Below are 13,969 nucleotides of genomic sequence, written 5' to 3' on the forward strand. Positions count from 1 at the left end.
TGGCCCAGGACTCTGGATTTCTCTTTTCAAAAGGATTATAGTTAGGAAAGGTTGAATCCCCAAAACTTTAGATTCCAGTATAGATTTTAGTCATAAAATGTGATGAATCCTGAACCTGAAGTGAGAAAATATTGTAACATATTATGCAGCATCTCCAGACCAGTGAAGTCGGAGCCCTTAGGATGCAGCATGGGTGGCAGGAGAAGACTGGTGTGAGGGAAATAGCCCATATTTGTGTTGCGACTGGGAAAACTTTAATTGTTTTATAGTCAATGCACTTTATTCTGATAAAGATGTAAAAACAACTTTGTGTCTCTAGGTTAAAGGTCATTGGAGTAGTTCATAAACTTCCATCTAGATTAGACCCTTATGTTACTTCCCTAGTTGCCTTTCAAGGAAGCAACAACTGCCATAGGCCCATCAGAGAATGATGAATGAGTGCATGTGCTGACAAGTCATTACTAAGCTACTAAAATATTAAGCATGGGCCCCACATCCATTATCCCAGATGGAAGCTGGTACCACAGCACAAGGGAGTTGGGCAGAATCAACTATCTTTAAACCTCTGACCCCGAGACTCCATCCTGTACAGTTTAGATACAATATAGGACGTGGGCCAAATTGGGTTGGTCACTTATCTGATGATAATGGTGGCCACAATGACTTGCTTTGTCACTGTAATCCAATAATAATTTCATTTTAAGGGAATATGTTGAAATCACTTAGTAAAGGTACCCTGACACCAGAATTGAGATATAATGGCAAAGGGTTCTGTGCTGAAAGTTCTTTGCTACCATCAGCTCTTACCATAACTGTCGTACAACTGAATCTTCTCAGACTTGCACTGTGTCACTGCTATGATATCTACGAGCCCACCTGCATTGTACAGATGCAGTGCCTTAACCCCCATCCTTCATGATAGTGACACTGTATCCAGACAAATCAGAGGTAAGGACCCCAGCTCTGGGAGACTGAGACCCAAGCACTCCTGCCTATCTATTTGTTTTCTTTTAATTAAAAATAATTATGATTAGGCTTGGAAAGATTAGGTTTTTATTGGTAAAATCTCAGTAAATGTCAATTTCACTGTACACTTACAAACTGATGTAAAAATATTTCCGACAATAACAATCGAAATTTACAGATAGGCAAAGTAAGAAAAATGCTGCTCAAGAACTTATCAGAGTGTGATTTAAGGATACTTATTTTGTATATTTTGACATGTGATGTTGACTATATGTGTTTTAACAGTTATAAACTTTAAATTTTTGAATTTTAACTTCTCCTGTCATTAATTATTGTCTGATACCTCATTGTTTGACACCCCTCCATAACTGTGAAAATTTAAACAAATAAAAATTGAAGAAAATTCTTTAAAAATAAACACTGATATTATCTGTCAAAATGATAAAAAAATAAAAATCAAATTTTGCCAAGTCTGGTTACGATGTATTAATAAGAAGAAGGTGAAAACACACCATCTCTAGTATATTATGTTTTGCCAAGTTCATGTGTAGGATTCATAAACCAAAACTGAATTTTAAAAGTTTGTTTTCCCATTACTACAAAAATGAATCCTCTCTTCTCTTGTTTACCATACTATTATGTAAAAATAGTGAGAATTATATATACATCATATTACAAAAAATAGTTTGTTTTTGAAGTGCTACCAAGGAGATGAATATATGTGCTGATCCACAGCGTGAAAAACATCTTAAGATAGCACATTTGCTTCTGTATCACATTTGAGGTTTTAAGTATAATGCCTCCTCTATGATAATACTGCTCAGGTCAGTTGAATCTTAAACTTTAATAACAGATGATTTTGTACATCTATGTGTCACTAAGAAATAATTACACAGACTGGTGCTCAGTTTCATTCTGTTCTTGCTGATCAGTCTTTCCAGTGTTTACACACTTACCTTGCCAGCAAGTCGATCAACTCAAGTTTTGACATTCCATCAGGAAGCAATCGAGGAATAGCAGCAACACATGTTCTGAAAAGATCAATTTTTGGTTTTCTCTCACCACTGAAAATTTGAAACAGAGTTTATGGATCACTAGAAGCTGACCAAACTTTAGAAATAAACATGTTCAAGGATCTATAGTTTTGCTAAAATGTGATGGAAGAGATATAAAACATCTTTAAAAATGTATCTGCTTGAGTGCCAGACAACTGATAAGGCCCTTAGCAAAAAGTCTAAGCACTAACAATATACAACAAGGAAACTTCTCTTAAATAAATGACTGGCTTTAGCTGTTCTTGCACACATGACTACCAAAGCGTTTGCTTATTTTTGTGGTCTTACTGTAAAACATATTATTCACCTCGACACAGTACAGTATTTAAGAAGGCCCATATAATACACATATTAAAGAACCAGATTCTGGCCCTCTATATGGCACTGGAACAGAGGATACCTCACATCACCTGCAGAGCACTTAGGAATTTGAAAGTGGGGAGACAGTGGGGCGGCACAGCCAGCGGCCAAAGCATCTATGTTGCTCCCCAGCTGATGTAACAATCTCTTGGAGGCTGTTACCAGCTGGTACAATTTATAGCAACCCTAAGTCTGCTCTAAATTGTGCAATGGCCAAACTGCTTCCTGGCAGCCCTGAGGATTGGGTGAGCATAAAGCTCTCTCAGAACCAAGGCCAGGGCCAAAATTTTGAAATTTCTTAACATCAGGCTAAGTTTCAACCAATGATTATCTTAATGACAGTTATTGCAACAAGCATGGCTTCTAGTTGTGCCACTTCCTATGAACATTACAAAGATTTCTGTGAGAATGCAGGAGTAGAGCAGAAATCCTTCCTATAGTCTCCAAAAAATGATCATTAATTTGACTATTTTTACCAAATCTTCTGCTATTTGGCTATCTGGCATTAGTAACCCATATAAATAAGCTAACCAAAGTAAAATATTTTAACAGACATGGTCTTTCACACAATGAATTATTTGTATTGCAATAGCATCCAGAGGCCCCAGCCAAAATCAGTACCTCACTGTGGTAGGGACACTACAAAAATGTATAATAAGGGAGAGACTCTGTCTTGAAAATCTTACAGTCTAAACAGACAAACCAAGGCACAAGGAATTGATGAGACTTTCCCAAAGTCACAGAACCCAGCTCTCCTGAGTGCCAGTCCAGTGCCCTCTCTAGATTACACAGGCTATTAAATTTGGATATCTTATTCTCATGATAAATAACACAGATGGCATGAATTTAGAAACACTTAAACAAGCCTAGAGAACATCACCGTTTTAATGCATTCTTGAAACTATTAATGTTACAAACACAGCCTATACTTATTATAATATGAAGATATGAATTTAATCGTAGTTTTGTGGCCCTGCTTGGCAGCCATTATTTCTCAGCACATTTTCATACATTCATCAGCTTAAATTTGGACTGTCAAAAGTATAACAACTCCAAATGAATGTTCAATGTACTCTGCTTCCACTGTACAATGCATGAATATTATTTTTCATGATGAATTACTTAATAATATCTGTACCTTAAAGTGCATCTTAATTGAATAGATTCTCATTATGAAAATCTGAATTTACTTGTGAAGTGCATTGAGATCCACTAATGAAAAGTATGATGAAAGAGCTAGGCATTGCTATTATCTCTAAACTATAATTTTTCATCTGAGAATTTAATAATCTAATACTGGTGATCTGTCCTAGTACTTCATTAATACCAATACCACAAGAAGATGAAATTTGCAGGGCTTCTAGGCAGACAAAGGAGGTTCAGTATTAGACATTTAATTAGTATACAATTCTTTAGTAGCAGTGACTCGGGCTAATAGTTTGTGCGTTGAGTGGAAGCTTGTGAACTAACAGTTCAAGAATAAACCTTTATAATGGTAGATATGAAAATATTTATAAATATTATGTCTCTAGGTTGTTCCAGTAGTTTAGCAACTCTTCAGAGCACGCCTATGGGAGGATCCAAATCTGACAAGACTTCATGTTGGGACATTATTTGGGCTAGTGAGGGTGCTGAGGACATAGAATGCAAGATTTTACTATGGAATGGCTGACATAGCTCTGCAGTGATCTCTTTGATTGATTCAGGAACCCATATGATGAATTCTGGATGAAGTTGCTTCCACCTGTTTTCAGTTGAAAGGACAGTGTTTGCATGTTGAGGGTGGGAAATTAAAGCAGATTAGAAAGGAATTGTTTTTTAAGTCTACAAAAATTATTATGGTAATTGTAAAAAAAAATTATGCACATGCAACTTTGGCATATGATGGCTTTGAATGCAGTGCAGATATTGGTAGATCCCTGCGTGGATAAAAATTTTTATCCACATCTGATCTGCGATCTGCAAAGATGGTCCATGGATGTGGATATCCAGGGTTGTAAGTGGACATCCGCAGATTTACAGGGATCTGGATATAAAATTTGGATCTGCATCCATCTGCAATCTGCAAATATAAAGCAGATACCCACAGAGTGCAGGGCTCTAGCAATCGGAGGCTCTGCAGACATTTAGGAATTATGAGAGAGGTTTTAATGATTTTGTTCAGTTTTGGGAGAGGGAGGGCCTGTCCACACTTCGGCCAATGCTGGAGGACTGGGTACTTCAGTACATGGTGTTCGTGGCAAACCAGGGGCTGGCATCATCAGCCATCTCCACTTTCCTATTGGGACTTACATTTGTCAGTAGGCTGAATGGTTATCAAGATGCTTGTGGCAGGATTTCCGTTGGGAGGTTTATAGTGGGGTAATCATCAAGCACTGGCCTCAAAGATAACCCACGTCGCCCCATCACTGTTAATACACTTAAGGTTTTGGTGAAAATTCCTTATCTCATATGTTGTTTTGAACGAGAGGCAACCTTGGTCAGGGTGGCATTCCTAGTAGAATTTTTGGGGGCTTTTAGGATCAGCAAATTAGTGCCTGGGCCATTAAGGGCTTTGGAATTGAGACATTTATATTGTGAGGATGATAAGCTATCTTAACATTGAGGATGTCAAAGATAGATTTGGGAGGCTGGTGTCAATCCATTATACTGTAGGAAGGTGGCGAGGTGAGACTCTGCCCTGTGGGGGCCATAAGGGCATATACTGCAATAAGACCAATTAAAGATGGGATCCTCTTTATTCACAGTGTCGGATCAGGGTGGCTACAGCGATGGTGCAGCTGGGCCTGGGGGCCAAGGCAATTCAGGCAATTGGGCGCCGGCATTCTAATGAATATAGAATGCATGTGATACCCCAGGCTGGGAATCAGAAATAATTTTGCTTATGTTTCCATTTCAGACAATTGCAGATGGGTCAGGCAGCCAGTGGTGAATATAAGAGTGGCCATACTGAGTCAGACCAAAGGCCCATCTAGCCCAGTATCCTGTCTTCTGACAGTAGCCAATGCCAGGTGCCCCAAGGGATAGCTCAGTGGTTTGAGCATTGGCCTGCTAAACCCAGGGTTGTGAATTCAATCCCTGAAGGTGCCATTTGGGGACTGCTCCTGCTTTGAGCAGGGGGTTGGAGTAGATGATCTCCTGAGGTCCCTTCCAAACCTAATAATCTATGATTCAAAGAGAATGAACACAACAGGCGTGGATGTGTAGGCACAATATTGTGTATATAGTGCACAGGCTGGCTTCCAGGTTGACAGGAGGTTCACAGCTCAGCCTCAGTGGTGAAGCAATCCAGAGATAGCATGGCAGGAGGGGCATGATACAGCAACAGTGGATGCCCCTTGTATACTCTGGTGACCGGATGTGACTGTAGTTCACCTGGGGGGATGATTTGGGGAAGTGTAAAGGAGTAGACTTGATGTTCAGAAACAAGAAGGACTTGGTACAGATCCGATACATTTTCTCAAGAGTAAAAATTATTTGGTCTGGTGCAGGGTGTTGAGTAATGAAGCCCCCGCAGGTTGACAAGGCTAGGAGACATGTGAACAGGGAGGTGGCCAAGTTCATATGTAGTCAAGCCGGGTTGGTAATTTCTCATGTGAGCATAGTTTACAGGGCAACAGAGTTATTCAGGGAGAATGGGGTCCACCTATCTGACTGGAAAGCTGATCTATTTTTGGCTGTCATTAAAGAAGGCCTCAGTAAATACCTGGCTAAGTATGGGGAGGAGGCAGCCAAGCAAATACCTGGCACCACTTTGCAACAGATGTCCAGTGCAGGTACTTCATAGGGATTGGATACGTCGATCAGATAAAATGGATTACTCAAGGATTTAAAGGAGGCATTCTTTAAAGGAGCAGAGAAAGAGGGTTTGAGGCTCCCATGACTAGCATGGCAGGGAGTCAAACCATCTCCCCCCCCTTTTTTTCCCCTCTTAACAAGAGACATAGTATGTCTGCCTGGGCTGGAAAAAAAGTATGTGTGTCAAGACCTTTAATTTTTCCTAAAAAGCTTGGACACCCAAAATGCTTTGAAATGGCTATGAGCACTGAAGAGCATTATGGGTATCACGATATGAAAAAACATACCAAGCATAACACTTTGATGCTGAAATAGCATTATTATTATTTACATAGTAACATTGGTGTGCATGACGTTTAATAGAAATAAAAGATGACAAGGTTCCTGACCCGAAGAGCTTACAATCTAATTTAGACTAACAGAGCAATGAGAGCCAACAAAGGAGGACAGAAGAAAGGCAGTTACAACACAAAGGTTATTCACTGCTGTAACAACAGCTGGATTTCAGCCAATTAGTGGAGTTGATTGGGTATTTGTTGTACTGCTGGTAAGTTGGCCATTTTGCCTGACAAACCAGCCGCCTCTCTACTGCCATATCTCTCCAATGGCCTCATTCCCTACAAGAGGCAAGCCTCCCTTAAAGGGCTGGCTCTCTGATTGTACAAGAACTCGCTCTGTCCCTCCCACAACAAAGATGGGCAATGTCTGTCCAATGATCTGGCTCCTCTTTCCATCAAGGCAGTTCTCTGCAAGGGGCCGCCCTGCTTCCTTCATCACATGACACCTCAGATTGCTCTGTATCTAGTAAAAATCCCTTTCCTCTAGAACAATCAACAAGAGAACTTGTTCAATGACTCACACTGGATGTATTTATGAATGCATCAGTGAAGAAATGCTCCTTTTAACCCTCTTAAATTTGAGGCCATCACCACAAGATGACTTGGGACTGTCATGAAGGTTTGATTTTTGACTGCAGTCATGGACATTGAGAGGAAATTTCAAAACTTCTTTACTATTAACTGTAGTTCTCAAAATTTACTGCCACCATTTTGAAATTCAGTGACGGCAGAAATATTTAGCAACAGTGGTCTGAGTCATTCCTTTGCATACTCTGCTGATAGCGGTGCTTTTTATACTACCTTCCCATTCCTAAAATTCTGAGGTAATTTTGGCTGCTTTGGGGGAGTAAATGCAATTCCCAAAATTACCACATGCATGCAAATAAACATAAAATCCAGAAAAAACAAAGCTATATTTTCTGATGAAGAGAGGGGGTGACATCACTGACCGTTCCTGCTGTACCCACAAATTGTGGATTTCACAAAAGGCACTAAGTGTATGCATTAGCAAATTGTACTTGTTATACTCTGTCCCTATGACAGCTAAGACAGAACTTGAGACTGGTTGGAAAAAATAAAGCAAAAGTTTCTTTAGAGTTTTTTTTTCAATCATACAGGATTGCTTTACTTTTATTTAACACTCACGTGATCATGTCTTCAGGTTCCTTGTTTAACATCTGTATGTTAGTTAGCATCATGCATCGTCCAACTTCTTTATCAAGATGTCTTAGTATGTTGTCCACAGCTTTTCTTACTTGAGAATAATACAGTGACATACCTGTAAAATATATATTTCAATTTTTAAATAAGAACATAGTATTTATTGAGATTCAGGCATTTTGAAGAAGGAAGAGCTTATTCCAGTAGTGCTACAAGAAGTAAAACAGCACTAAGTTTTAACTATGATATAATCGATTGCCTCAACTACTACATCCTGATTCAGAGTCAGCTCAGCCACCCTTTCACATGGGGAGTAGTACCTTACTCTCAGAGTAGTCCCAGTGATTTGGACTACTTATGGAGAAAGATGCTAACATAGCCTTTGTAGCTTAGTAACTGAAATCTGGCTGTAAGTTGTTAAATGGAAACTGAATTTTGTATAATTCTAGTCCACGTCCTTAAAAGCTTTATTATATATTTAGCCATCCTCTGAGACTTTGAGAGCTTTAAAAAAACCTGACAAAAATAAAGGTTCTGTGCAAGCAGCTAATCTTAAAATTAACACAAAAACTGGATTTGAACTAGCTCTCAAAATACTCTTTGGTATGAAAAATTAGGTCATGCTGTTTTGTATTAAATATATTAGTTTCATGCTGTGAGACACTAGCTAATGGAAATCAGGTACTTTAAAAGTAGGTATAATTTTCACAATTAAAAATGTAAACCTCAAAACATAACAGTTCCTACTTTTATCCTCTTAGGCTGAGCTTTTCAGAGAATCCTAAGGAAACTTTATATAAATCACCACCAATCAAGAAGTATTTCTTAATCTGCTTTTCTCTAACCATTTCACTTTTTAGCAGATAAAGCCAGTTGAAATGACCTCAACATACAGCTTGCTTCATATGTCCTGATAGAATGGGAAACATATGAATAAGTAATCTACCATGATTTTATATTACATTGAACATGAATAATTGACTCTCCATTTCATTTCAGAATTAGAATTCTGTTTATTAAAAAAACAATGAATGAAGCCTCACTAAGTGGAAACCAGACTGCTTAAAGCAGGTGCTAAATATTTTGCTGCAAAACTATAGTAACAAGAAATAAATTAGTAACAAGAATTCAATCCTGCAGACTTTTACTACTAGCTGCAGAGCTTACTAACATGAGTAGTAATTGAAATAAATATGATTAGCACTAATACCTAGTAGTAAATGTTTATAGGATTGGGCCTTAAATTTTTATGTTTTTTATTATCATGATTATATACTATAGTACATAGAAGTCTTTTTCATTGGTGGGGAATTATACTGTACTTGCACTTAAAAGTTTCTTCCAGTACTTAAAATATAGATAGTCTACAACTGATGGTGTTTCTCAAACTGGTGGATACATGTGGAGAACAAATACTGTATTTCAATTACTAGCAGGGAAACTGACTAAACAAACAAATATTCAGCATTCAGAAGATTTATCGATTTACCTACATACTCAATGAATCATGAAATATATTCCAATAAGCTTAAATTTCAGAAAATAGAATTAATCAGTCTACAGGATATATTTCACTAAAAATAGATGATAAATAAAAATACAAATAAATACATACCTATATTAAAATTTTCTATATATTCACTTAGGAATCTTGTACATGGTTACAGTGGTCATTATAAGTTTTCACATTATTACATGCCTGTTACTGACCTATCATTTTAGCTTCCTCCTCTGTGAGAGTTTTGCTTAAGTAAGTTTTCTTCACTCTTAGAGTGTTTCCAGAAGGAAGGACAGCTCCAGTAACTGGCATTGGAGGTTCACCATCTTTTTGCTGCAAGCTATCAGCAATCACCAAGAAAGCTCTCAGACCAATATTCATTCTCTGTAAAGTTCAAAATGTGAATGAATAGCATAATCAAATAATTACCACCCTTTTCACATTTCAAAAAACACATTATTCAGAAATAATATTTTGCTATACCAAATCTGAATAAATTAATTTACAGAGATATTTCCCTCTGCCAAAATCTGAACAGAATAAAATAATGTTTCTACTCAACCACATTAAATGTTAGCACATATATCTATGTCTATAAAGCAAACTTTATACAGTTGTGTCAGTTACAAAAAATCTATGGTATAACCACTCAACAATATTTCCTACAGTGTATCTTGTATTAAATAAGGCTAAAATAAAAAACAGTTACTCACCTTCTCGTAACTGTTGTTCTTTGAGATGTGTTGTTCATGTCCATCCAATCAAGTGTGCGCGTGCTGCGTGCACTACAGCTGGAAGATTTTTCCCCTAGCAGTATCCAGAGGGTTGGCTGGGCATCCCCAGAGTCGTGCCTACATGGCACCCAATATGGGGCCCTGCCAACCTGACCTCCCCTCAGTTCCTTCTTGCTGGGGACTCCGACAGAGTCATAGAAGGGAAAGAATTGGAATGGATATGAACAGCACATCTTGAAGAACAACAGTTACAAGAAGGTGAGTAACTGTTTTTTCTTCTTTGAGTGCTTCTTCATGTCAGTTCCAATCAGGTGAATAACAAGCCACAGTTTAGGAGGCAGGGTTTGAATTGTCCAGATTGTAGCACCATTCTATCAAAGGCCACGTTGTCTCCGGCCTGCTGGGTGATTGTGTAATGTGTGGTGAAACTGCGTAGGGAGAACCACGTCGCTGCCCTGCATATTTCCTGGATAGGAACCTGAGCCAGGAAAGCGGCTGAAAAGGCCTGCGCCCTTGGTGGAATGTGCAGTGATTGGAGGGACAAGCACTACTGCCAGGTTGTAGCACTCTTGGATGCAGGATGAGATCCACAACAAAATTCATTGAGAGGAGACTGGAAGACCTTTTATCTTGTCTGCCATGGCCACAAACAGTTGAATGGACTTCCGGAACAGTTTAATTCTTTCAGTGTAAAAGGCTAATCCTCTGCAGATGTCCAATGAGTGAAGCCTCTGCTCCCTGCTGCTCGAGCGTGGTTTAGAATAGCAGACTGGGAGGAAGACGTCCTGGTTGATATGAAACTGGGAGACAGCCTTCGGGAGGAATGCAGGATGTGGCATGAGCTGAATCTCATCCTTATAGAACACCTTTTAAGGGCGCTCTGATGTTAGGGCCTTGAGCATGGACACCCTCCTGGCAGAGGTTATCGATACTAGAAATGCCAGTTTGTATGACAGGTAAAGCAGGGAACAAGTCGCCAGTGGTTTGAAGGGTGGCCCCATCAATTTGGACAGGATCAGACTGAGATCCCAGGTCGAGACCGGCTGCCTGACTTGCGGGTATAACCTGTCGAGATCTTTCAGGAAACGGCTGTCCATAGGATTGATGAAGATTGACCGGCCCTCCGTGCCTGGATGGCAGGCAGAGATGGCGGCCAAGTGAACCTTTATTGATGACAAGGATATCTTGAGATGGAGGAGATAGTCTAAGTGGCATGGAGACATGCATCAGAAATGAACAGTGCTGTGCTGACCAGATTGAAAATCTCTTCCACTTGGCAAGGTAGGCAGCCCTAGTAGAAGGCTTCCTACTGCCAAGGATGTCTCATCTAACCTAGTCCAAGCAAGAGAGCTCTGCCAGATTCAGTCACGGAGCTTTCATGCTGTGAGGTGCAACGGCTCGAGGTTTGGGTGTTGGAGGAGGCCGTGGTCCTGAGTTAGGAAGTCCGGGAAGAGCAGCAAGGTGACTGGAGCATTTCCAAGAGTGATGTGTACCAGTCCTGGGGGGGGCCAGGCTGGAGCTATCAATATCACCGAAGTTAGCTCCCTCCATACCTTGAGAGCACCTTGTGAACGAGCGGGATGGGTGGAAACGCATATAGGAGATTGCCTCCCCGTGGGAGGAGGAACGCATCTGCAATAGAGCCCGGACTGTGATTCACGAAGGAGCAAAACTTCTGGCACTTCCTGTTGTGTCGTGTGGTGAACAGGTCTATCTGGGGAAAGCCCACGAGTTCGCAATGTCCAGGCGAAGGGACCACTCGTGGCCTTGGAACAACCTGCTGAGATAGTCCTCCAACTTGTTCTGTACTCCAGGGAGGTACAGTGCTTGCAGGTGTATTGAATGCTCTACATAGACATCCCACAGCATGAGGGCTTCCTGGCGCAGGGGAGAGGAGCATGCACCCCACCGTTTGTTGACATAAAACATCGCCGTGTTGTTGTCTGCCATAACTGATACATATCTCCCTGTTAAGTGGGCTCTGAAAGTCTGGCACGCTAGGAGTACTGCTCTCAGCTCTCTGACGTTGATGTGGAGAGCGAGTTCTGCCTGAGACCAGAGGTCTTGTGTCTTGAGGTCTCCCAAATGTGCTCCCCAGCCCATAACTGAGGGAGAGAGACAGCTGATGGCTGGTAGTATTGGCTCCCACACATACTACCTGTGTCGAGCCGCCACTGGAGGGCATTGAGGACGAGCGAGGTAGAGTCACAACCCTGTCCAAACTGTCCCGAGCCGGCCAATACACCGAGGTTAGCCACAATTGGAGAGGCCGGAGTCTGAGCCTGGTGCATTGCACCACAAAGGTACAAGCGGCCACGTGTCCTAGAAGTTTCAGGCAATTCCCTGCTGTGGTGGTGGGGAACTGTCTGAGACCTCTTATGATGTCGCCGAAGGCCTGAAACCTTGCTTCCAGGAGGTATGCCCTCGCTTGTGTTGATTTCAGTACTTCCCCTGTAAACTCTATCCTCTGAACTGGGGACAGCGTTGATTTCCCCTCGTTCAGAAGGAGGCCCAGTTCATCAAATGTTGTTCTTATGAAGGCGACTTGCGCCTCCATTTGAGTCCTGGATTGGCCCTTGATAAGCCAGCCATCGAGGTACGGGAACACCTTTACCTGCCACCTGTGCAGGAACATGCCATGATTGCCATGCACTTAGTGAACATGTGAGGTGCTGCTGACAAGCTGAACAGAAGGATTGTGAAATGGTAGTGGGCGCTGTTCACCATAATCCTGAGGTATTTTCTGTGGGACAGAGTTATTGCTATGTGAAAGTACACGTCCTTCAAGCTGAGGGCGGCATACCAGTCTCCTGGATCTAATGATGGGATGATGGAGGCCAAAGAGACCACGTGGAACTTGAGCTTCTTCATGAACTTGTTGAGTTCTCGCAGGTCTAGGATGGGCTTGAACCCATCTTTGGCTTTCGGTATTAGGAAATACCGGGAACAGAAACCCTTACCCTTCTGCTCCTGAGGAACCTGTTCCACTGCCCCAGTGAAAGGAGCAAGTGCACCTCCTGTATAAGGAGTTGCTTGTGAGAAGGATCCCTGAAGAGGGACTAGGAAGGGGGGTGGAAGGGCAGAAGGGCACAGAATTGGATGGGGTATCCCCTCTCTACCGTGCGGAGCACTCAGCAGTCCAAAGTGATACGGGACCTGGCACAGCAGAAGGGGGATAGTCGGGACGAAAAGGTAAGGCGGGGTAGATCCAGTTCTTGTCCTGGTGTGCAGTCTTCAACCACACCTTCAAAAGGTCGGTTTGGGGCTCAAAGATGGCTTGGGTTGGCCAGAACTCTGACCTGAGGACGGGTGTGGCCTTCTCCTGACACCCCTATTCCTCCTCCAGGAACCGTCCTGTCGGTTTTGTTGGTAAAACCACTGAGGAAGCTGCAGCCTGAAGTGCCTGCGCTGTTTAGTGGGGATGTGTATGCCCAGGGACTTCAGTCTTTTAAACTGTGCAGTCTCTTGTCTGTCTTTTCAGAGAAAAAGGCCTGACCTTCAAAGGGTAGGTCTTGGATGGTCTCATGGACTTTGTAAGGAAGCCCAGAGACCTTGAGCCAAGAGGACCTTCTCATGGCCATCCTGTAGCCATGGTTCGGGCAGCTGCATCAGCACAATCAAGAACCGCTTGCAAGGAGGCCTAGAAATAAGTTTGCCTTCCTCCACCAAGGCATTAAATTCGGAGCGGGAGTCTGGTGGCAATAGCTCGGCAAACTTGACCATTGCTCCACAGGTGTTAAAGGAGTACCTACTAATGATGGCCTGCTGGTTTGAAATGCGGAGCTGCAAACCACTGGTGTAGACGACTTTTCTCCCAAACAAGTCCACCTTTTCCGCCTCCCGATTCTTAGGGGATGGTCCCTGAAACCCCTGACACTCCCTTTGGTTTGCAGCATTCACCACCAAAGAGTTGGGTGGAGGGTGGGAATAGAGATGCTCATATCCCCAGGAGGGGATGAAATAGCGTCTCTCTTTTCTCTTCACTGTAGGGGACAAAGATGCCGGCGTCTGCCACAAAGTTATTGTGGTCTCAATTATAGTTTTGATGAGTGGCAGCGC

The 13,969-nt window shown here is 41.8% G+C and overlaps 1 protein-coding gene across 2 annotated transcripts in view; it reads right to left on the minus strand.

Annotated features, from left to right (window-relative positions):
• Nucleotides 1–13,969, minus strand: part of FRY (FRY microtubule binding protein) — a 343,127-nt gene that overhangs the window by 174,473 nt on the left and 154,685 nt on the right. For both annotated transcript variants that reach the window (XM_075061648.1, XM_032795968.2), the window contains exons 15-17: nucleotides 9,389–9,560; nucleotides 7,664–7,796; nucleotides 1,923–2,030 (exon numbers count right to left, since the gene is read on the minus strand). In XM_075061648.1, the coding sequence (XP_074917749.1) occupies nucleotides 1,923–2,030; nucleotides 7,664–7,796; nucleotides 9,389–9,560 (413 nt within the window). The remainder of the gene's footprint in view (nucleotides 1–1,922; nucleotides 2,031–7,663; nucleotides 7,797–9,388; nucleotides 9,561–13,969) is intronic.

This window comes from Chelonoidis abingdonii, chromosome 1 (assembly GCF_003597395.2).
Source record: "Chelonoidis abingdonii isolate Lonesome George chromosome 1, CheloAbing_2.0, whole genome shotgun sequence".
NCBI classification, from domain to species: domain Eukaryota; kingdom Metazoa; phylum Chordata; order Testudines; family Testudinidae; genus Chelonoidis; species Chelonoidis abingdonii.